This window comes from Tursiops truncatus, chromosome 5, assembly GCF_011762595.2.
Source record: "Tursiops truncatus isolate mTurTru1 chromosome 5, mTurTru1.mat.Y, whole genome shotgun sequence".
Classification (NCBI taxonomy): Eukaryota; Metazoa; Chordata; class Mammalia; order Artiodactyla; family Delphinidae; genus Tursiops; species Tursiops truncatus.
In genome coordinates, this window is record NC_047038.1 from 104,780,215 (window position 1) to 104,805,577 (window position 25,363).

At 39.3% G+C, this 25,363-nt stretch overlaps 1 protein-coding gene and 1 pseudogene across 1 annotated transcript in view; one reads left to right on the forward strand and one right to left on the reverse strand.

Moving 5' to 3' along the window:
* Positions 1-2,247: 2,247 nt before the first annotated feature.
* On the reverse strand, positions 2,248-2,756 carry LOC141278660 (peptidyl-prolyl cis-trans isomerase A pseudogene; annotated as a pseudogene).
* DCHS2 (dachsous cadherin-related 2) overlaps positions 2,755-25,363 on the forward strand; it is a 162,461-nt gene continuing 139,852 nt past the window's right edge. Inside the window, exons 1-4 of the mRNA XM_073804674.1 lie at positions 2,755-2,795; positions 8,469-8,610; positions 8,762-8,953; positions 23,857-24,088. Coding sequence (XP_073660775.1) covers positions 2,755-2,795; positions 8,469-8,610; positions 8,762-8,953; positions 23,857-24,088 — 607 coding nt within the window. The remainder of the gene's footprint in view (positions 2,796-8,468; positions 8,611-8,761; positions 8,954-23,856; positions 24,089-25,363) is intronic.

A 25,363-nucleotide genomic window follows, 5' to 3' on the forward strand; every position in this document is an offset into this window, starting at 1 on the left:
ATAAATGCTGGAGAGGGTGTGGAGAAAAGGGCACCCTCTTGCACTGTTGGTGGGAATGTAAATTGATACAGCCACTGTGGAGAAGAGTATGGAGGTTCCTTAAGAAACTAAAAATAGAACTACCATATGACCCAGCAATCCCACTACTGGGCATATACCCTGAGAAAACCATAATTCAAAAACAGTCATGTACCAAAATGTTCATTGCAGCTCTATTTACAATAGGCAGGACATGAAAGCAACCTAAGTGCCCATCATCAGATGAATGGATAAAAAAGATGTGGCACATATATACAATGGAATATTACTCAGCCTTAAAAGGAAATGAAATTGAGATATTTGTATGAGGTGGATGGACCTAGAGTCTGTCATACAGAGTGAAGTAAGTAAGAAAGAGAAAAACAAATACTGTATGCTAACACATATATATGGAATCTAAAAAGAAAAACCAAAAAAAAGGTCATGAAGAACCTAGGGGCAAGATGGGAATAAAGACACAGACCTACTAAAGAATGGACTTGAGGATACGGGGAGGGGGATCTGTAAGCTGTGACAAAGTGAGAGAGTGGCATGGACACATATACACTACCAAACGTAAAATAGATAGCTAGTGGGAAGCAGCCGCATAGCACAGGGAGATCAGCTTGGTGTTTTCTGACCACCTAGAGGGGTGGGATAGGGAGTGTGGGAGGGAGGGAGATGCAAGAAGGGAGAGATATGGGGATATATGTATATGTATAACTGATTCACTTTGTTATAAAGCAGAAACTAACACACCATTGTAAAGGAATTATACTCCAATAAAGACGTTTAAAAAAAAGAGCATATTTATTTCATGTTTGCCACACTTAATATATTATTTTAATGATTGCCAATTTGCTGTTAATTTAATAGTTGCCAATTATTTTAATGGTCACCAATTTTAATAATTGCCAGTACTTGAAACATATTATTTTATTTTTCACCTATTTCACTACTAGTGATGTTGAAAATCTTACACACATTTATTATTCTGTGAATTGTTTGTTTATGTCCTTTGTCTAAATTTTTAGTAATGAGACATCAGTATTTTTATTTTAAAAATTTATTTCCATATTAACTATTTTTTTACATTTCTTACAGGTGTCATAACCAATTTGCATTGAAATTTTTTTGTGTGTGGTATTTTTGACATAGTGGAGTTTTAAACGGTTATGTAGTCATTGTATTGACTTCTCCCTTTGTGATTTCTGTCCATCTGTTTTAGTTTTGTAATTCTTTTTTGCTTTGAAATTTCTTTCCAATGTAAGAATCAGCCAAGAATTCCCCTATATATTCATTGTGCTTTAAATGATTTCATTATTTACATTTAACATATCTGTGTAGAATTTATTTTGGTGTGAGGTTAATAGCAAACTTGATTTTTTTCCCCATGTACTTTGCCAATTTTTCTAGCAACTTTTGTGGATAAACCCACATTCCTCAGTGGTTTATGATGCTTTCTTTGTAATATATAAAAAAATAAAATAAGTTTGCCAAGATCTTTTTCAGGTCTTACTTTTGTGTTCTACTGAACTGCCTGCTAATTCTCTTTTTTTTTTGAGATCACACTTTTTTAATTTAACACTTTGTAATAACTCATAAAACAAGTTACCACCCCACCCCTACCCACTGGTCTCTTTTCACAACATTTCCTTTGGCTGTTTTTTTTGGGGGGAGGTGGTGAGAAGGGCAATAAGTAGTAGGATTAATCCCATTCCTCAGTTAAGGCAATAAAAAAATTATCAGAAAAGTAACTTTTTTAAATTGTAACTTGAGAGTATATGTTCAGTTTATTCATCTAACAGCTCTATTGACTTCTCTGAAAATACATTTAAAAAAATGAAAATAAAATACAGTTCTGTTTCCAATTTCTGAATAGTTCCACATGCCTGAGGATAGTTTTCTTCTTTTGCAAGTTTTAGCATTTTGGATTTTATTCTATGATGATATAGAGTGATTAATGGATTGTGTTTTAGGAATAAAAAATATTCCTCAGTGAGTGTTTGATGGGTGTTATGAAATATCTTGGTCTTTTATTGTTGTTGTTGTTGTTTAATTTTTATTTCATAATCATAAACTTAACTCTGCAGTCCAGCAAGACTTGGAGGGGGACAAGGAAAATATGGAACCCAAAGAAGTGCCATGAGAACACAGAGATTATAAGATGATGCATGCAGACAGGGATGATGGGTGCTCTCCTGAGCTGCAGAAGGAATGGTGTGGTGGTTAAGATAAAATGCAAGTCAAATTTATTAGAGTTGTCCACAGTGGGCAAGAGTGATGTTTTCTCTGGTCTTGCCATTCCTAGCCCCATAACATTCCATAGCTTCCACAATATTCATGCCCTCTTTCACCTTGCCAGGGACCACATGCTTGCCACTCTGTCTTGGCAGTGCAGATGAAAAACTTGGAACCATTAATGTTGGGTACAGCATTGCTATGGATAAGATACCGGGGTCCCTATGCTTCAGGATAATATTGTCATCATCAAATTTCTCCCTTAGATGAACTTGCTACCAGTGCTATAATGGCATGTGAAGTTACCACCCTGGAACATGAACCCTGGAATAATTCTTTGAAAGCAGGAGACCTTATAACAAATTCCTTCTCACCAGTGCTCAGAACAAAAGTTTTCTGCTTGTCCTTGAGAATTTGTTTGGAAACAACTTAAAGGAGACGTGGCCCAAGAGCTCGCTGGCAGTGGCCATGTCAAAGAGCGTGGTGGGGGTGACCATGGCTGGGCAGCACCATGAAGCTCCAGGAGGGTGGCCCTGGTATCTGTAAAGCTATCTTGTTCTTATACTTATGCAATTTTTCTAAAGTCAAAATAGATTAGTTATAAAAGCTATTTCTAAAACATGCTTGCATTTTATGTACAATATTAGATTTGTTCATTCCTGCAACAAAGTTTTAGAACATCTTCATCTTGAGCCAGGTACTACTGTTGTGGGTGCTGGAGATGTAGCAGGGAGCAAGAGTGATGTAATGGCAGTGGGGAAGACCAATATTACATAAGCAAATACATAAAAACATATAATGAAGTATAGAGATCAGTGCTCTGAAGAGAAGCAAAGCAAGGACAGAGGATAGCAGAGATGAGGGTGACACTCTAGTGTAAGGTGATCAGGAAAGGCCTCTGGGGGGATTAGATGGTGTTTGCAGAGACTTGAAAGAAGTGAGGGAGTAAGTTATACAAGCTGGTGGATTCATCAAGGAGATCAGTGTATCCAGAGGGAAGTGAGTGAGTCAGAGAGAAGTGGGAGGTGAGGTCAAATGAAAGAGCTGGATTCTATGAGTATGAGAAGCCACTGGAAGATTCTGAGCAGGAGAGTGACATGATTTGGTGTCGTTTCAGTAGTATCTCTTTGGCTGCCAAAACAATAAGTGAATGGTGGTGCCATTCACTAAAAACACTGGGAGGACAGCAGATTTTGGAGCGGTGGGAATTAAGAATTCTGTTTGATCATAGTACATTGGAAGTGCCTATTAGTCACTTGAGAGGAGGTGTAATTGGATGATGCATGAATCTGGGGTGCAAGTCCAAGTATTGGGGGAATATATGTTGGTTTAATGCCCTGGGGCTGGGTCAGATCACTCAGGGTATGTATTAGTTTCCTAGGACTTCTATAACAAATAACCATGAACTTCGTGGCTATAAACAACAGAAATTGTTGTTGCTCATAGTTCTGGAGGTTAGAAGTACAAAATCTAGCAGGGCTTTGGCCCCTCTGGGGGCTCTAAGGGAAAATCCGTTCTTTGTTTTTTCCAGATTCTTCTACCTGTGAAGTGCTCCTTGACTTGTAGCTGCATCACTCCAGTCTCTGCCTACAAGGCCACATTGCTTCCTCCTCTTCTATCTGTGGGATATCTCTGACTCTTTCTTGTAAGGACACTTGTCACTGGATTAAGGGTTCATCTGGGTAATCCAAGATAAACCCCTCTCAAAATCCTTAATCACATCTTTGGCAATATAAGGTAATATTCACTCTTTTGTAAAATAAAGTAAAATCCACAGTTTCCAGGGATTAGAAAGCAGACAAGTCTTTTTGGGGACCACCTTTCAGCCTGGTACAAGCAATGACTGTGGATTGAAAAGCAAAGTGGCCCTAAGACTGAGCTCCAGGGCACTGCAGTATTCAGAGGTCAGAAAGAGAACACAGAGGCAGTAAAGAAAACTGAAGGGGGTCAGTGAGGTATAGGAGGAGAAAGAGAGTCACAGTGTGGTGTCTGATGAAGAAGTGCTTCAGTGAGAAGGAGATGATTCACTGTGTGGTGAACAGCTGAGTGGTGTAGAAAATAAGGGCCCAGCCTTGATTGTTAGACTTGGTCGCTGGTTGAACTTGCCAAAACTGTATTCAGAGAGTGGCATACTTGATTCCATGTGGTCCCCAATCCTGAATCCAGCTTCCACTGAAATATTATAATCCTGTTTTAGCTGTAGGATCCATGGTTGGCCAAGCACTTCAATGTAAGAAGTTATTTTGTGATTCCTTTTTCTCCTTTTTTTCTATTTCAAGTTCTGTGTGTAAGTATGTTGTGTCAATAACCTTGTTTCTTCAAACTGGTTTATGCTCATGGTAGAAATTTTGGAAATTACAGTAAGAACACATTAAAGTGAATTATTTAATTTTAAATTTTAAGTGCAGCCACTTTTTTTTTTCCCTAGGACTTTTTTTGTTTATCACTCATTTTTTTGATTGGGCTCTGAGGCTTTTGTACAGACATCACTGAATTAAGTGTGATATGATTGCCCAGCAACAGGTAAAGGACAGTGTTGCTAACAATATATTACCCTATCTATGACTCTGGGTTGAGTTTTGGGTTTCAGGGTGCCAGTGTGATTGGCTGGGAAGGTGCCCAGTTGTTGAAGAGGATATCTTCCGAAGTAGAGGGAGGCTATGCTGGTGATGGGAAGGGAAATAGATCCAATCTGTTTGTGAAATATGAAAACATGTTTTCAAGAGCCAGTGTTCTCAATTTGTCCCTGCCTCCGTGACACATTCATATGGAAAAATCCTTAACCAGATGTTAAAATGAAGGAAGTGGTAAAAATTCTTTAAATTTCAGGAAGCTAATAATGGAATCAGGGAGATATCAATATTTTATTAATTTCTTGCATCTTTATAATGTCTGCATTAAATTTGTGAAAGATCAAACTAAGGGAGAACAGTTCTGAGAATAAGTTTAAAGTAAAAATTATCAAATTCCTCTCAGTCAAAAGCAGGTAAATTGAGACTGAGAGGAGGAATACAAGGATGGCATTGAGGGTGCTGTAGTGTGGCTCTTTGAGTGGATTCAAGGATAAGATCCTCACAAGATCTCCTCTAGATCCCCAGTTTAGCACCATAAGATAGTGATAATAGACTCTGACCAGATGCTTCTTTCTTTGATTTAAGCTGCTATCTCCAAAGAAAGGGCCCACTGAGCTTATTTACTTACTAATCAGGATTTTCTCTTGAAGATTTGGCAAAGCCATTTCCATTTTCTATTATTTCAAATTATCTAAGTTTTATGTGTAAGTCAATGGAAATTGGAAAATGTAGACCTCTTAAAAATGCCAAATTATATGTAGACATTCAAAACCAATTATTAGTGGGTGGAAAATGCTGTTCTGGTATATTAGGCCAATAGTTTTAGGGAGCTGAGTAAAAACAAGGAGGAATACATTTTAACTTCATGATTCTGAAACTCAGGATCTGAACTGCTAACATAAATTGAGATCAGTACTCTTATCCTACTTTTGACTCCATACATTTTGCTTTGCCAAAAGTCCAGATGACAACAAAGGTCTTGAAAGTGGAAATAAGGAAACTTGTTTTATATAAGCCACATTATTTGTTAATATGTGCTATTACAGGCTGAGAATGAATTTTTAGAATTTAAACGTCATTGTATTTATCTTCCAATCAAGCCAAAGTTATTGAGAATACCATATGGTTTTAGAAGATATATTTGGTGTCTTTGGGAACGTGAGGCTACTAAATAATTAACAGCTGACAGAATGGAGTAGACCAAATGTACTTGGAATTTAGCTCTTTGTAGTGAGGAAGTTTGTGGATTTCCTGGTTCAGCCCATCTGATAAGAAGAATAACTCACAAACATGTTAGCTGGTTGCACAGGATGAATAATTTTGCCCATGAATATGCGATAGATGAGAGTGAAGATAAATTTTAAAGACTGTGTCATCAGCTGAAAAAAATTAAAGAGGGAAATAATATTGCCAGTTGTTAAGCATTTCATCAGGTGCAGGGGTTCTCAACGTCAGTGCTATTGATATTTGGGGTCAGATAATTCTTTGTTGTGGAGTCTGTTCTCTGCATGGTTTAGCAGCATCTCTGGCTTCAACTCACTAGATGCCAGTAGCACCCTTTCCCCAGTGTGACAAGCAAAACTGTCTCCAAACAGTGCCAAATGTCTTCATGGGGGCAAACTTGCCCCTGATTGAGATAGGCTACACAGATAACCCCCAAAGTCAAATTCTAGTTATATGTTCAAGATATAGTAGAACGAAGGGGCGGGCTTCTTGAGAACTTGTGCTTGTTGAACATGTTATTGGGATGGGGTTTCATTTGGGCAGCATAATAATTAAGGTTTAGCTTCTGCATATACATTGTATTGATGAAAAGTAGATATTTTTTCAATCTAGATTTAATTGAGAACAGTAGGTATTGTAGGTGATTGATTGTCTTCTATTTTACCTCCCTCCAAAAAGCCTGACAGAAATATGTAGGACTGCCAAAATGAAATCTGTAGTAGGATAACACTGGGGAGGCTTCTCAGGGTATGACTTTCCACTTACTTAAATTTCACTACATAGAGAGGCCACTGGTGACTTACATAATCTTATATGTGTGTCTTCCTATAGAGATGAAGTGGCACTTGTGGTAGAGACTGTATTCACCAAATGCCTATGAGATCCTTGACTTTTCCCAGTCTCCTTCTGAGTTAGGTTGGGGCCATGTAACTAGCTCTGGCCAGTGAAATGTAAGCTGAACCTAACTTCTGGGCTGAGGAAGCTAAAAACCAGAGTGCCTCTTCCACTCTCTCCTTCTCCCCTATCGTAGTGGCTTTGGGGGCCTATGAACCAAACAAGAGCTGCTCCTTTCTTTCATTGTCTCTGTACTCATTTTATGGAACGTCTGTTAGCTGGACATTGAACTCTCTGAATTGATCTGCTTAATTCTTTTATTTTCAGTGGCCATCACTCTTTATTTTTCTACTGTTTGGAACTCAGTTGGAATTTGGCCATGGGGAATAGAAGGTTCAGCTAAGACTCAAGAGCACAGGCATCACTGTCAGTTGCCTTTTTTCATGTTAATAATATTCTGGTGAGAAAGCCACATGCATATGAGGTAAACAGTTACTTGGAATGATGTTACACCTGATCTAGCAACTTCTTCCCTGAAGGAAGGTCAGGGGATTTCGGGAGTGTTTTTTCAGTAAATAAAGGATGAAATGACGAAATGACAAGTGGTGACACAGGAGGCAGGATAGCATGATCATTAGGAGTGCGTAGTCTGCTGTTCAACTGCCTGGATTTGAATCGTAGTTTTGACCCTTTTTAGCTATGTGATCTTTGGCAAGTTACTTTAGCTCCCTGAGCCTGACTTTTCTCATCTGTAAAATGGAATTCATTATAGGTTATAAGTATGTAATATATGTTTAGCAATTAGAATAGTACCTGTTCTGTAGCATATAGTTCTTTTACTTTTTTTTCTTTCTCCTTCCTCCTCTACCTCCTCTTCTTTCTCCTCCTTCTCCTTCTTCTTCTTCTTTTGGTCGATCTTCCCTTAAGGTGCTTCTTTTATTGTAAGTTCTATTTAGATGTTTGCTGTTACTATTAATTAGGTTGCAAATCAAAAGAATTATACCAAGCCTATGAGCTCAAGAATATGTTGAGTTTTATAAATAGCTTGTTGTATTTCTCACTATATACTCCCATAGTTAGTGTAAATCAGTTAAGTGTTTTCATAATTCCACTTGCTTCGTCTTTCCTACGAGGCATATGACAACCGCTAACATAAATGGTATTTATGGTCAAAGAGAAAGGTGCCCTTTCCACTGTGCAGTTACAGCTCCATGTAAGTGCACCTGTTGGCAAGCAGAGCACTGGCTGGATTTCACCCCCATGCAGCCGCTGGGCAGGGCACCTCTGTGTAGTGTTCAGTCTGCATGACTGTTGGGACTCTGATGGGAGCATTACCCCTGGAAGGAAATCTGGCTTGGGAAGTTCAAATCTCATGCTCCAGGGTGAATTCTGTCAGTTGGGTTGGATTACTAGTAATTGTTCCTGATTTCCTTGTCCTTCCCTTGTTGCTCTGAAAAGGTGAGGGCGAGCATTGAGCCCATCACCTGAAGGGCTTGGGTATGAGTGGGAATCCACAGGTATGTTATCAGGTGGTTAGTATATGGATTTAAATCCTTGAGATTGGATGAAATCACTTAGGTGTAGTGAGTGGAATAAGAAGGCAAATGGACCAAGGAACTCACACTTTCAGAGATCATGTGAAAGTATAGGAATAGAAAAGGAGACTGAAAAGGAGACCTCACAAAGGGAGGAGGACAGTGAGGGTGAGTTGTCACAGAAGGTAAGAGAAGAGAAAGAGAAAACCAAAGCCTACACTTTGTGAATAGCTATGCGGGCTACTTGGCTGTGCACATCAGGATAGTGATTCATGATCCATTGAAAGGTGATGCTAGCATTTCTCTTTCCTCACTGATCAACCTCCTGTCTCACAGGTAAAAGCCTCTGATGCAGATGCAGGACTCTATGGCTTTGTTGAATATTCCCTTTATGCTGGATTCCAAAGCTATGAAGCACCTCAAGCATTCCAGATAGACCCACATGATGGGCAAATCTGTGTTTCTCAAGATATCGACAGGGAAAGGGATCCAGCCACCTACGATCTCTTGGTGAAAGCTAAGGATGGGGTAAGTCTTTATGTATGAAATTTTAAACATACTCAAAAGTGAACCACTGTGTGTATATTAGAGAATACCAAGGATTATCAATCAACAACTGGCCAATCTTGTTTCATAAATCACTACCTCTTTCCTTTGCTGGAGTGTTTGGAAGCAAATACCAGACATTATATCATTTCATCTGCAAATAATTCAATAATATCTCTAACAGATAATGACTTTTTTTTAAAACACAACTATAGTAAATTAACAGTAATTCTGTAATAATATCTAATATCCATTCCATTTAAAATTTACTGGATTACCTAAAAATGTCTTGAAATAGTTGGCATGTTTAAATCAAGATCCAAATAAGTCCACGTATGGATTTGATTGCTGTATTCCTTAAATTTCAATCTGTAACAGTTAGTCCCCCACTCATCCCCCTTACCTTTTCTCCTACAGTATTTATTTTTGGAAAAAAATCAGATCAATTGTCTTGTAAGTTTTCCATATTCTAAATGTGGCTGATTACATCCTTAGGATTCACTTAATGTGTTCTTTTATTGTAGTTCCTATAAACTGGCATTTTGAGCCAGAGACTGATTAGTTTTGGCTTTATATAGGTGGTGCTCTGTGCTTCTTATTACATCAGCAGACACATAACATTATTTCATTAAGGGTTGCAGTAGGGTGATTTTTGAATTCTGTCTTTCCTTTTGCATTTATTATCTGAAATACTTCAATTAAGAAGAATGTTCTCAAGGGCTTCCCTGGTGGCGCTGTGGTTGAGAGTCCGCCTGCCGATGCAGGGGACACAGGTTTGTGCCCTGGTCTGGGAAGATCCCACATGCCGTGGAGTGGCTGGGCCCGTGAGCCATGGCCGCTGAGCCTGTGCGTCCGGAGCCTGTGCTCTCCAACGGGAGAGGCCACAACAGTGAGAGGCCCGTGTACCGCAAAAAAAAAAAAAAAAGAAGAATGTTCTCTCATCAACTATTTGATTACACTGAAATATAATTCGTACAGGAAAGGCAGTATAATGCTTGATTCTTTCACTTTATCAGTTTTTATAATAATGAGTTGGTGCGTTTACCATCTCCAAACATTACTGATGATTTTTTTCCTAGTTTGGTTATAAATTCTTGTATTTTTTGTATATTTGTTATGTTTTGTACGTTACTGACCTTATCTTTTCTGATGTTCATATTAATTGAACCATCTTGGATCAGTGGGGGCACCTTCAATTTGGCTTTTATGTCTTTTGTGAGTAAACTTTTAAACTAACGTATAAAGTACATGCAGAAGATTGCACAAATCATAAGTGTACAGCTCAATGGATTTTTGAAGAATGAAAACATACATAGAAGCAGATGAAGAAACATTACCAGTACCCTGGAAACCCCTCTCTCAGCCCCTTACTGTGACCATCCTTCCCACCCTTTAAGGATAATCATTATTGACTTCTAATACCAAATATTATTTGCCTATTTTTAAGCTTTCAGTGAATGGATTCATACAGTATGTGTTTTTATTGTTTCTTTTACAGGGCATTATTTGTGAGCATCATTCTTGCTGTTGCGTGTAGCAATAGTTCATTCATTCTCATTGGTTTATATTATTCTTTTATGTGAATTTACAATAATTTTTAATCTGTTTTGTAATTGATGGAATCCATTTTAGGCTATGACAAATAGTATTTCTATTAACTGTGTTATACATGTAATTTATTGAAAAAATATAAGCATTTATATTGGGTATATATTTGGGAATGGAATTGCTATGTCATAGGAAAATCAAACAACTTTTCAAAATAGTTGTACCAGTTTATACTCCCACCAATTTCAGTTGTTGTACATCCTCCCCAACATTTGGTGTTTAATGTTTTTTTACTTATAGCAGTTCTGTACCTGCGAAGTAGCGTATCACATTAGAGTTTTACTTTGCATTTCTTTGATGACTGATGAATTGAGCACTTTTTCATATATTTATTGGCTATTTGTATAACTTGTTTTGTGAAGTGTCTAATTCTTTACCCATTTTCTATTGTACTATTGGCTTCTCTTTGTTATTGATTTGTATGAATTCTTTACACTTTTGGAATGGAAGCCCTTTGTTGGATATATTTATGCATCTATCTTGTCCAGTTCTGTGGCTTACCTTTTCACTCCCTTAGTGGAGTCTTTTGAGGAACAGAAATTCTTAATTCTAATTAAACTCAGTTTATCCATTTGTTTCCCTTTACATCTAATACTGTTTCTGTCCTTTTAAGAAGTATTTGTTTACCTTGGGGACATGAAGGTATTCTCTTGTTTTTTTCTTCCAAAAATTTTATTGCTTTACTTTTTACACTTATTATTTCAATCTAGTGGGAGGAACATTTATTTTTTCACAATATGGATATTCAGTTGACTCAGCACCATTTACTGAAATGATCACTCTTCCCTCACAGAGCTGTAGTGTCACCTTTGTCATGAATCACTTGACTGTATATGTGTGTGTCTATTTCTGGACACCCTATTTCTGACCTCTTTGTCTACCTTTGTACTAACTCCATATTCTCTTAATTACTTTAGCTTTATAATAGGTCATGATATCATGTATTTGTTTAGTTTTGTCCTTCATTTTCAAGATTGCCTTGGTTGTTCCTGACCATTTACATTTCCAAGTACATTTTAGAAACAGCTTATTCAACTTTTATTACATTACAGCAAAGGCAGTCTTCTTTATGCACTGTTCTACACATTTTTTTCACTTAGTCTATTTTGGAGACTTTCCTTATTTCTTTTCTTATCTGCCTACTACTTACTTGTGTAGATTGGTACTGCTAACACCTCTCTGGTCTAATCTTTCTCTTTTGAAGTTAGTGGGAGAATTTACCTAAGACACAAATTGATGGGAAAAGATGAATCTAAATATATTTATTACAAGTAATCACGTAGAGACAAACATGAAAATAAAGTCATTTAACTCAATAAAATTACCATGATGTATTTGCTTAGATTTAACAACCCCTCTCTATGTGGTTTCAGGAATTTTTGCTTCAGTGTAAGAAAAGAAGTAGGAAACAAAAGCAAGAGTAAACAGAGGAGTTTAGGTTAATTCAAGTCTATATGATTATTTAAAACTCAATATATGCATACACAAACATTTATCCAAGGCTTCAGAAATATATTCTTAATAGACTTTGAGACAATTTTAAAAGGAGTCCATAACCAGTTTAAATCCAATACTGCAGTAGTTGAACATCTGTTTCTAATTAGTTGGTTTTTTTGGATGATTTTATAAAAGTGTATGTAGAAATTATCTTAATAGAAATAAGATTACTTTATGCCAGAAATTTTTTACTGCCAAAAAGTAGTGCATTAATTAGGAGCATTGGCAGTGGAATGAAAAATCAACCTACATATTTAATTTAAACCTCCTTGCTTATTTCTTTCTGTTTCCATATTGAACCTACTCTACACACTTACTCTATGAAGAATACCTTCTTTCCCTCTCAGCTCTCCAGTCTCTATTGCAAATTCAAGTTCATCTTTAATCACACCATCCCTCCATAAAGCTTTCCAAGATTGAACAAAGGAGATGCTTTTCTTTCTCCAGTTAAAAGGTATTTTATTTTCAGGATAACTGAGAAAGTGTTTATAGACAGTGTAGCAGCTTTTGCTAGTTTTTAGAAATCAAAGAAGAGACAATCTTCAGGTCGATGATTGCTATGGTCTGAATGTTTGTGTACCCCTCAGATTCATATGTTGAAATCCTAAAGCCCAAGGTGGTAATATTAGGAGGTGAGGCCTTTGGAAGGTGGTTAGGTCATGAAGGTGGAGCCCTCAGGAATGGAATGAGTGCCCTTAGGAAAGAAGTCCCAGAGATCTCCTTAACCTCTTCTGCTGTCTGAGGACACAGCAAGAAGTTGTGGCCTTCACCAGAACCCAGCCATACTGACACCCTGATCACATACTTCTAGCCACCAGAACTGTAAGAAACAAATTTCTGTTGTTTATAAGCCATCCCGCTATGGTATTTTGTTATAGACGATGATGTGCGTGAATATTCTGTACAGTGTTTATATGTTTAGAATATTCTTCTGTAAAAACTCCTTGTTTTGTAGATGGAAAACACTCAACAAAGTACAACATATTCCAGTTTTGTTAGAATAGAAACATCCTTCCTGTGGGTACTTCATATTCAAGGTCTCATCCTCCTGTTGAGGTGATATCTTAGGCCCAGCTCCTTTAGACATGGGAACTGGTCTGCACCCTTCCTGGTTTTAATATAGATTTTATTATTATTCAGGTATGAGTAAGGAGACAACTGCCATTGAAAAAACAGTTTGTTATACTCACAGATCCCAAGAGGAGGAGCATGCCACATTCTGGGAGGGAGTGTACATGGTGTGTGCACAACGGGAAGCACTGGGTTTGTCAGGAGGCAGAGGGGGAGAGGGAAACTCTGGGTAGGGGCCTTTATTGTGGTTTCCAAGGGAAGGAATGGGAGAGGCAGAATAAGCAAGCTTAAGACTGGCTAGATAGAATAATTTCAGTGGCCTGGGGCACAAAGCCTGTCTCTATTTATCTGGTACCTGGCTGTGGGGTGATTAGGGCAGATGAATAGTGGCCCAGAGTGTGAAAGCCAGTAAAGGAGGTGGTTGGGAGTGTTGGTTTACATTGGAAAAGCATTCTCGCCTGACCCCCTGGCAGTCCCTCCAGGACAAGCAAGGCCCCAGATGTCAAAGCATCAGGATACAGAAAAGGAAGATGCAGCCAATGCGCTGCCCTGGTGCAGAGTCTTTCCAGAGAGGATGGCAAAGGGCTGACCCGAACCCTGGTACGCATCAGACTACACAAAAGAAAATCTTTGCAGCCACCTTGTTTCACTCCAATTTCTTGGAAATAACACTCAGTCGTATTCAGGGAATTCACTACTCAGTTTAACTTCTGGTCCAGAGTAGCATCTTAAATCATCAAAGCAAGTTTGGGTCATGGTATGGGCTACTCTCAGCACTTTCTTCTCCTTTGTGTCAGGCCCCGGCGTCCCAAGAAAACTTCACTCAGTACTGCTCAGTCCTGGGTAGAGTCCACATACTGTTGGTCAGGCGCCACCAATGTGTACCTACCTCCTCTTCACCCTCCTCCCCACTTTCCTCTTTGGTCATCATCTTCCTCATCTTTCTCTCTTCCTTCTGAGTCTTTTAACTCATCTCCATCATTCTCCAAGTTTACCTCCTGCAGATGCTCTTTGTTTTTGGATCCATCTCACCAAAGTCTTCCATTCTTCCATCTTGTAGAAATCAAGGCAGTACAAGTCATTGGGGATGAACTGGCAGTCACCTGCTTCAAACAAGCCCCATAAACGTAGAGCAGCCTGTGCTTTTGGACCAATATGATTTTGGAATGAGGACCTGGCTCCATCAGAGGCCACTGGCTTTGTCTGAACCCTCTTCCTCCTTCCTGTTGCCTGTGGTGGAGGGCTCTTGTTCAATGGTGATCATGGTCCCATCTTCAACATCCGCCACTTTAACCCCCTCCAGGGGCTCCTGGATGCCGGCTTTCCCACATCCCCGCTTGTTATCACCTTTGGGTTTCACTTTTTTTTAGTCTCACTTACGTTTTCTCTTCTCTGACCCAGGTGTCATAGAAGTACAGTTAATCAAAATCATTGCCCTTCAGGCTCTCTTCCAATTCCTCGTCACAGACACCCCCAAGGAACAGTGTCTAATGATTCAGAACCACACCTGCCTAAACGCCAGCTCTTGGAGTGAGCTCTATTCCCCAAGGGGTACTCTGAGTCCACACCCATTTTCCTTTTCTTCCTTCCTCAGACTTTAGTTGGAGTTTATTTAAATGCAGGGTGTGTTTGTCCGCCTTTGTTGAACTTTTCCAGTAGCCTCCACAGATGAATATGGTCCTCTGGGGAGTGACGGATCTTTGGCAGCCCAGCCTGGGGGTGGCCCCATCCCTCATCGTGACAGCTTACTCCATGTGAATGTGCCCAGATTAAAGGCATACATGTCATTGTCCTGGATGTAATCCCTTGTACTGTTGTGGAAACCACCAAGAAGAATTAGCTGTGTTTTCCAGGCTACCACCTGATACCTGCTTTGACCTAAAGGACCTCCTGATGATTTGATTTGCTCCCAGGTCTTGGGTGCCAAATTCAGGACCCAAAGGTTTGTGTAGTGATAGGATCAATTCATCTTTCTCAGAATGAGCAGAGAATGACACATTCAACATCGGTGAGTGGGGGATCACAGTGTTTCTATTGTCTGAGTCTTTTTTAGCATCTAGCATTTAGAAATGGGCTATCAGAGCCTCAGGGTCTCCTCCTTCCCCAGCACTTGGACAACTTCTTCTCCATACTGGTGGCTGTCTTCTCCTTCTTGCCCATCATGAAGGTTCCCAGTGGCGGGGGCTCCAGAAGGGAGCTGCACACTCAGCCAGCCTGGAGGCAGGTTCTCTTGGGGGCAGACCTGGTGATGCATTTTTAAAGATAAATTTTAGAAGAGTCTTTCCCCGCCCCCAAACCATAGGGTTTTAACAGCTTCCTAATCTTCACCTTGTTCGGACCTGAAACTGCCTCCAGTGTCCCTAGTGTTTGCGTCAGAATGTATGAGAGCAAGCAACTTGTGTGCGTGTGTGTGTGTGTTATCCAGTGTGCAGGGTTTATTCTGTTATCAGCGTAATCTTTGTAAATTTCTTCTGTGATGAACTGTGCATTTCTACAGGGTGAAGTCTTCATCTGTCATCATTACTCTATGCAATATCTACTCACAGCACATGTTCCTAATCAAAAAGGTTGGTAAAGATGAAGATATCAAGGTTGATAACGACTTGGTAGGCTGTCCCCTAGAAGCAATCCAGCTCCAATTTGAAAAAATTAATGAACTCAGGCAAGATATTTTAGGTCCAAGATGTTGGATTCTAGGCCATAATGAATTTAATTAAAACGATGAACTGCACCTTGACAAAAGCCTTTAACTGTACAAAATTACCTTGACAATCTATGGTTTTTCCTCTGATCCTTTCTGTTTCTAATATATGTCCTGAAAGCTCTTTGGAAGAAAATTGCTGAGAACCCATTTGCTGCTGGTTGCTAAGAGATATTTATCTATCAATAGAAGAATTCTTATTAAAATACCTAGATGTTCTGGGCTTCTTCTCTATTTATCCTTGTGATGACTGTCAATATTTTTTAAACTCAATCATTTCTATTCTACCTGTATTACTTCTGAAATAGACTATTTTTGCTACTGCAATTGCTGCTATTTACCTCATACATAGAAGTCATGAGGATGCTATAAAATTACATGATGAAAATAAATAATTGGATTACACTGCAAGTCAAGTGATTTTTCACAATAATTGAATTATTCCATGCTTATATCTAACTCCTATTTCCTTTTACTATTCATTTTCTGCAAATGAATGTTTCTTTTTTGGTGTGTGTGTTTATTAACATTCTATCTCTATTTTTTGTGACATCCTGAACTCTGTAGCTGAAATATGTGTTTGAGATAAAGCTATTTCAACTCTTATCTCACCACTCCAGGCTTAGGGGAGGGTTGTTTCAGACTAGTAACGTAGAAAGTAGATTGACACCATTATATATATTCATGATAAATGTTGACTATTGAAGTTATGCTGCAGAGTTTGTGTATAATGCAAATAAATCTCTGGAAGCAAACTTGCTAAGTAAAAGGGCAGACTAATTTTTTCCTTTCCCCCCAGCTTTATTGAGGTGTAATTAAAATTGTATAAATAGGTGTACAGCATGTTGTTTTGATTATATGTACACATAGTGAAATGATTATCACAATTAAGATAATTAACGTATCCATCATCAAACATAGTGAGTGGTGAGAACACTTAAGATCTACTCTCAGCAAAATTCAAGTATACAGTAGAGTATTATTAACTATAATCATCATGCTGTACATTAGGTCTCCGGAACTTATTTACTCTACATAACTGAAACTTAGGGCATGCTCATTTTAATTTTAATAGATTATGTTATCTCATTTTCCAAAAAGAATTCAAGAGCTTATTCTTATATTTCATTGATCACAACCCTGCTACCCCAGTTTCAGGAATAAACCATTGCCCAGTTGCCCACATTTTCTAGCTAAATTGTCTTAACCATATCTCAAAATGCTTGTCTGCCATTCTTTAATACACTACCAGGATTAATTCCCAGATGTCTTAAATGCCACTTTGCCTCATTCTTACCTCTAGAAGTTTAAGCCTCCCAGCCATCCATCATCTGTATTCTCATCCCCATCCTGCTCTGTTCATCCTTTAATTTGGACCAATCTCCTACCCACCCTCCCATACTCTTCTACCACACACTCTGGAACTCCTGGTCCATCATGTAGCACATTCTCTTGCACACTCAGCCTGGTATCTGACTGCTTCTTCATCTTCTTGCCCTGATCAAAACAGGCTTCCCCTGAGGATACCGATTCCTCTTTGCTCTCTCGCGCAGCAGTCCATATTCCACTAATCACAAGCTGGGAGCGAGGTGCTGAGGTGGGTGCCCTCCTGTTGCCCACTGCAGCATCCAAATCATTTTTACTCCTTTCTCCAGGACCAACTCCTTTTGAAGTTCATATTGTCAGACCACACCATGGACAATCTTTGTTGCCGCTGTCATATTCTAAACCTTGTTGTCACCAAGGACCTTTACATCTTACTCAGTCTTCCTCTCCATTACTGTTCCCTCCTGGAAACTTCACTGTCTGTTTTTCGGACCACCCAACACCCTGAGCCTCTCAATTCCTTGTCTTTCTGGTTTCCAACCTCTGAAATCTTAATGTCCAGCATGCTGTATTCTGATAAGCATTCTCATCTTTCTCTCCACTTACATAGCACCTCCACTCCCATAGAGTGATCTCCTGTTAAGACCATTAGTTTATTGACTCATCTTTAAAGTCATTCAGCTGCAAACTCCCTTTAGTTCCATTGCTCCACAGAACTTTCCAGATAAAACCCCAGCCCTATCTAAACCCGACTCTGCCTTTTCTGTACTCGCCTAAGCAGCTGAACGTGCCTGGAGAAAAATAATATACCTGCTTGAGAGAGAAGTCCTTATCTTCCTGCCAGCTATTGGCTCACATCCTTTGCCCTCTTTCCTGTTAGTAGAGTAGAGATGTCCCTGTTTGCGTTGAAAGCAAATCCCTCTGCTGTTCAGGCTCCCCCCATTCCAGCCTTCTTAAGGATCTCACTTCTGTAATGATTTTGTCAAATTCGATTGAATGTCTCCTGTAAGCCTACAGGGCATAATACTAGTGTCCTGGGGAGGGGGAAGGGTAAGCTGGAACGAAGTGAGAGAGTGGCATGGACGTATATATACACTACCAAATGTAAAATAGATAGCTAGTGGGAAGCAGCCGCATAGCACAGGGAGATCAGCTTGGTGCTTTATGTCCCCCTAGAGGAGTGGGAAAGGGAGGGTGGGAGGGAGACGCAAGAGGGAGGAGATATGGGGATATATGTATATGTATAGCTGATTCACTTTGTTATACAGCAGAAACTAACACACAATTGTAAAGCAATTATACTCCAATAAAGATGTTAAAAAAAATAATAGTAGTGTCCACCTTTTGAAAAAAAACCTCCTTTTGATTGCAGGTACCTTTTGAGAAAACCGTTTTCTTCCTCTTCTATCTTTCACTGCAAATCTACTTAAAATAGTTGTCTCTGTTTCCTCATTTTTCAGTCTTTCTTTGATCCATTCTTCCCATCCCACCTCTCTAGTAAAACTGCTTTTAGTAACATGATTTACGTTGTAACACATCCTGGGGTTCTTTCTTTATTTTCATTTTATTCGGCTTCTCAAGCAACTTGAAATTGTTCTTTGGACACTGCTTCTCTTGGCTTTGGTGACACCACAGTTCACTGATTTTTTTTCCTTAACAAACTGGACTCTCAGTTCCCTTCACCTTTGCTTGTTGAATTATGAACTATAGACTTGAATGCATTGGCAAAAGTAAGCACAGCCCAGAAAAAGCTAAGAAACGTGAAGGATAGATATTAATATTCTATTCAGGAGTCCCAGAGGCAAAAACAGAGAGCATGGGAAGCAGACAATGGCCAAAATAGACAAAACAACAGGTATTTTTCCATATCCAGTGTTGGTCCTAGACAACCTCCTGCCTTCAATATTGTATGCTTTCAAGTCTGGTGATTTCCCCCAATACTCCTAACTTCCACAGCACTTCTTGAGAGGATTGGGATTCAGGTTATGGTTAAGAGTCTCTTACCATAATTTTAAAACCTAAATGATTAAAATTATATCAAAGTGAACCACAACTTATTTGTGGAAAGAGAAAGGATAAGACAAAGTTAAGAAATATTCATATAAAGAATTTATGAGGTGTATTAGTTACCTATTGCTGTGTAACAAATTATTCCCACATTTAGCAGCTTAAAATAATATGCATTTAATATCTCATGCAGTTCTAAGGGCTAGGAACCTGGAAGCAGCTTACTGGGTGGTTCTGGTCAGGGTCTCTCAGAGGTTGCATGATCAGGACAGTCTTGAGGAGCTGGACAGAAGTTTAGTTTCAGAGGATTGGGAAGTGAACACTTGATGGAATGGAGAAAGCTTAGATTAGCTTTCACCACACTGTGCTCTGTGGGATACTTGCCTCCTGAGATGTTCCTTCCACTGAGGGTTCTGTGATAAATAAGACTGGAAAACAGCTCAGAAATCACCCCACCTGATAGAAATGTGCCTCGGGAAGGTTCTGTGACAAGTCCTGAGGCCGAGAACCCATTTGACTTGGTTAACCCACCATTTCCTTTTTGACTAAGGAACCTCTTTATTTGTTTATTTTTATGATGCACCTTTTTTTGCTACCTCAGGTATCTTTTTCTAAAACTTAGATTTGATCATGTCCCTTCATTCATGACAGCAATAGTGTCCCAAGTGGGGGTTTAGGAGGAAAACATTACAACTTAGAATTTCATCCTTTTAAAACTTTTGTGGTATTTTTAATATATATAATATTTAGTATAGTAAATGAATATATAATTTATTAGTAAATATATAGGTATTCAGGGTGTACACACCACACTTTTTACTGAGAGAGTCTACAGGTGTGCAGAACAAAGTCTATCTTCCTTAGCATTTAGATGAGGCTCCATGAATCTGACCATCAAGGCTTTTCTTTAGATTTTTCCCACCCTCTACTTCGCCCTCCAAGCGATGTCAGTGTGCTTACCTCTCCTACAACATGACAGAGACTTTTTAAAAAAATCTTTATATTTTCTAGGATGTTATTTTTACCTGAAATATCTGTTTTTTAAATCCTATTTTTTTTTAATTTTTAAGAATTTATTTGAGCAAAAATTGATTCAAATGAGGCCGCATTCAACCAGAAGTAGTCAGGAGTGCCCCATGGACAGGAGCAGGGGAAGGATTTTTATAAATAAGATGCAGAAGCAAAGCAAGGAAATGATTGGATTGGCTGTAGCTGAAGCACTCAGATTCTAGTCCTGTTCCTTGTCTTTGAGGTTTTGTTATCTACCTATAAATGGGACTGGATCCTGAATTCTTCTAGTTTCCAAATATCTGGCTATGACTCTCCAAACCAGATTTCCAATTTTCTCCTACTCTTCTGATTTGGAATCACTATAACAAAGACTGCCCTAGAAACTCACTGGGAGGGACTGTACCAGGTCCTCCTCAGTCCCCTGACGGCAGCCATGCCTCAGGGCCCACGTCTTCCGATTAAAAAGGGCTCCTCCAGATTCAGACCTGCACACCGCTGGAGCTCTAAAAGCCTATTTGTTTGTGAGGACCCATCTCAAGGATCTCTTCAGCGCTGAGGCTGCCCTCCATTCAATGCTCACAGCACATCCGCATCTGAGTAATAAAGATCCACAATCTTTTATGTGTAGTTCTGAAAGCTCTCAAGATGGAGAGTTTTGAAAACTCATTTGGTGAGAAATCTGACTTGAACCGACATGAGACTATTCATGTTTTTTTTTTTTTTTAATCCCTCTAAATAAATCTGACTTGAACCGACATGAGACTATTCATGTTTTTTTTTAATCCCTCTAAATGTGTCTATTCATCCATTTTGCTGCAGAATATTAAGTGATTAAGGGCTGCCACTCCAGACGTCATTAGGTATAGACACTGTATTTCTTATATAAAACTTAAAAAATTCAGGATTCCAAGACAAATCTATCTGGTCCCAAGTATTTAGGATAAGGAGGCTGTAAAATCTTATAATTGATGGTGATTAGCCATAATAAATCCTTTCATACATATTATATCACTGCTTCCAACAACAGGCCTGCAAGGTGAACAGGCGGCCCGCTTTACAGAAGAGGCAGCTCAACCTCGGGCTCCCTGACGTTCTCGAGACTGTGGTCCCAGAGGCCGGCAGAACCAGATGTCAGATCCAGATCTCCTGGCTCCAGATTGTCCCTCTGTGCCACAAACCCCATTGTATAGTGTTTGTCTCATAAACGTTAAGTCCTTTGTAAGCAGGACTTAATCTGAGATGGAGTCCGTGGTTGGCATTGCCCATAGCATAGTCTTTAAACAAGTCCTTTGTGAAGGGTAGAATTTATACCATAGCAATAATTTAAAGGTCTAATTTAAAAGAAGTCACGGGGCTTTGGGGACAGATTAATCTCTGTTCCAGTTGCAGATCTGCTATTTATAGTCTCACTTACTTTGGACAAGTCACATAGGCTCTCTGTGCTTTGGTTTTCCAGTTGTAAAAGTGGGGGAAACCATAAAAATCTTTAGAAAGGGAAATTATAACAATCGAAGGTGAAAATACACGTGAAGCACACTTAACATTCATTCACAAATGGTTATTATAAGAGGAAAGTGCCCTCATTGATACATTTAACAGATAAAAATTGGATTCATAAAAAGGAAGACTGAATCTATGTATAATACTGTTCCTGCAAAAAGATTCACTAATCTGTGACAACAAGCTCTTCACTTTGTCCATTTAATATTTTGCTTGTTTTTGGTGACATGGACTGATTGAGGGTCTTCATGGATAGCCCAGGAATGAACATCTTTGTTCTTAAAGGTCTTAAGGTGAAGTGATCTTCATTTCTTCACATGTTCCCCACTCTCTCATTTCTTCTCTTACCTGTTTTCTCAGCACCCCCGCCCCCCACACCCCAAACCTAAATGACTTCTTGAACTTGTGGAGAAATTTAAAAGAAAGAGGAAAGTAAGGATAAAAGGAAAGCAAACCTGAGAAGGAATACAGTTTGGAGAATCAGCAGGCACAGCCTTTCCCGTCTGCTAGGAGTCAGCTTGCAGCCCCCTCGCTCCGCTCCACTCCACCTGAGGACCCACAGGTTACTTAGCTTTACTAAAGACACAGTGCCAGTCTGCATTTTAAGGATACAGACTGGATGCAACTGCCACTGTTTTTATTTTTATTGTGTTAATTTAGAACTGGCATAGGCCTGGCACTTTATTCAGCTTAGAACATGGAAAATCACACTATTTTTTAGTCTTTCTCAATTCTGTTTTAGTCCCCAGTGTCTCGGGTACATGGGCCCTCAGCGCATGAGAGGCATTTCTGGATTCGAGGTTAACTTCATCCCAAACAATACGAAATGATGCTCTCTCTCTTGCCCTTCATCACCCTCAGCTCGTGCTCCCTCCAGAGCCCACAGCAGCGTGCTCTCTTTGTCCTGTGCCAAATCTTCTTCTTCACTGCCTTTGGGTTTCCTCTTTGCTCAGTGCATCCTGCCACAGTTGGGGAGGGGGAATGTGGGGAGACAGAGAGAGAGGGGGAGGGAGGATAAGTAAGTGAGAAAACTCAGGCTGTTGTGACTTACCAAGGATTTTTGTCCAAGATGATAGTATCAAAGTGTACCAGATAGTAATAGAAAATGGTGCTTTAAGTAGGAACATAGGCTTTACTTTAGAAAAGTAAAACTTGCAGAGGATTATCTTCTATTGTGCTCTCTCTCCTGCTCCTTATTTTTAGATGGAGGAAACGCACACAAAAAGCCAGTATGGGATCCACTTCTCACTGTTTTATACACTATATTTCTTATCTAATACATGGAAAATTAAGAACCCCAAAACAAATCTGGCCCCAAGTCTGTAGGAAAAGTACCTTCACTGCTACCTTCTGCTCTGTCCTTGATGATTTTCTGGCTTCCTAGCTGTGGTCCCAGCAGGACCAGATGTCAGATCCAGATCTCCTGGCTTCCCCAGGAGGAGGAGGGTTCAAGGAGGGTTTAAGGAGGGAAGAAGGTCTCCCTCCTTCCAACCTTGCTGCCCTTCAGGGCAATCAATCTACTCCTCTGCTCAAAGCCCTCAAATGGGTCAGAGCCACGGTCCTCTCAGAGGCCCACAGAGCCCTCTGTGAACTGTCCCTGCCCGTTTGATATCACCCTACTGGTTTCCTTGCTGTTCCCTGAACAGGCCTGGGATGTACTGCACTCCTGTCTCAGGGCCTTTGCACTTGCTCTTTCCTCTGTTACAATTTTCCTCCAAATAACTGAAGTCTAGCTCCCTCATATGGGTCAGTCTTTTCTTGCACCCCCCTCCAATACTCCCTTACCCTTTCTCCTTAGCAGTTAAAGATTATCTGTGGGATGAAAGTGGTTCTTTTTTTTCACTCTTTGGACATCAGGGAAACTTTCCTTGAATATCTTTGGCCTCCACTCTGAAATTATTGCCTCTTAGGAGCTTTAAGTGGTAATCTCATTCCTATTTAAGAATCAGCATTGGAGTATAGATACCATGAACTCATAGCTCAAGGTTAAAAGTAAAATGAATATATATTTAAAGTGAATATATATATATATATATATATATATATATATATATATATATATAATTTGTTGTTTCAAAAGTCTATTCTAGGATCCTTCTCAGTTATTCTGCATCCCAGTGTTCAGGTGAGACCCATTTGTAACCACTTCTCATCCATCCAACAGGGTGGACTCAGCGCCCAAGCTTTTGTTCGTGTGGAACTGGAGGATGTGAATGATAATGAACCCGTGTTTAACCCGTCAACCTATGTGACGAGCATTAGCGGCCAGACCCAGCCAGGCACTGAGATCATCAATGTTCTTGCCTCAGACCGGGATTCCGGGATGTATGGAACAGTGGCTTATGAGCTTGTCCTCGGAGACCTGTCATTCCTTTTCACCATCGACTCCACCACAGGTATGTGAGCTTGGAATAAACAGCTTCTGCATAAGAGCCAGAAAGTTAGCTGAATTGCTTTTCCCTTGGTAGGGGTGTTGCAGGACTCACTTCACCTTCCATAAGGCAGCAAGGCATGCTGAAAAGAGCCAGGCTTTGTAGGTTAGGACTGGATCTGATTCCCAGCTTTGCCACCTCTTGGTCTTATGACCTTCATTGGCCTCAGTCATCATTTCAACATACAAATACATCCTACTAGTGTAAAGAGCATTGTACGGACATCCAAAGAAATCCCTTTCTGGTTCTAGGTCTGGCATTCCCTTAATCTCTTTGGGTCTTAGTTTCCTTGTTTTTGAAATGATACCTAAAGCTCCTTTTAGTTCTCTAATATGGTAATTGTGTATCTGCCAAAAAAGTCCAATGGGCAAACAATCTTTCAGAAATAATCAATATTTAAGAGGTTACTTCCTATTCCTATTAGTTTGTTGTTAACAAAAAAAAAGTTTGAAATACTTGGTTACAATATTTGGTTACAATATTTGGTATTTTATAACCAACATTTGGTGATAAAATTTCAAGTGTATAATATTACATTATAATCCTATGGAGATATTACAGGTATTTTGCCCAAAAATGAGGCTGCAAAGAAAAAGAAAAAAATTTTTTCCTTTTGCTTTCTTACTTTTACAAAATATTTTATTTTATTTATTGTAGTAAGAACATTTAACCTGAGATCTGCCCTTTGACACATATTTCAGTGTACAGTACATTATCGGTGACAAGAGGTACAATGTTGTACAGCAGATCTAGGGTTTATTATTCATCTTGCTTAACTGAAACTTTATGCTCATTGACTAACAACTTGCCATTTCTCCCTCATCGCTGGCTCCTGGCAACCAGCTTTCAACTCTTGGATCTTATGAACTTGCCTATTTTAGATCTTTCATATGAGTGAAATATATAGTATCTGTCCTTCTGTGGCCGGCTTAGTTCACTTAACATCATGTCCTCCAGGTTCGTCCATATTGTCCGGTGTTGCAGAAAGTCCTTCTTTTTGTCAAAGCTGAAAAATGTTCCATTGTAGGTATATGCCACATCTTCTTTTTACATCCATCTGTTGATAGACATTTAGGTTTTTTCCACAACCTGGTAATTGTGAATAGTGCTTCATTGAGAATGAGAGTGCAGAGATCTCCTCAAGATTATATTTCTTCTTAAAACACCTGCTCTGAGCATGGTTAGAATGTGTTTCTGTTGTGATGATGATGATGTCAGGTGCTACACTAGGCAGTTCTG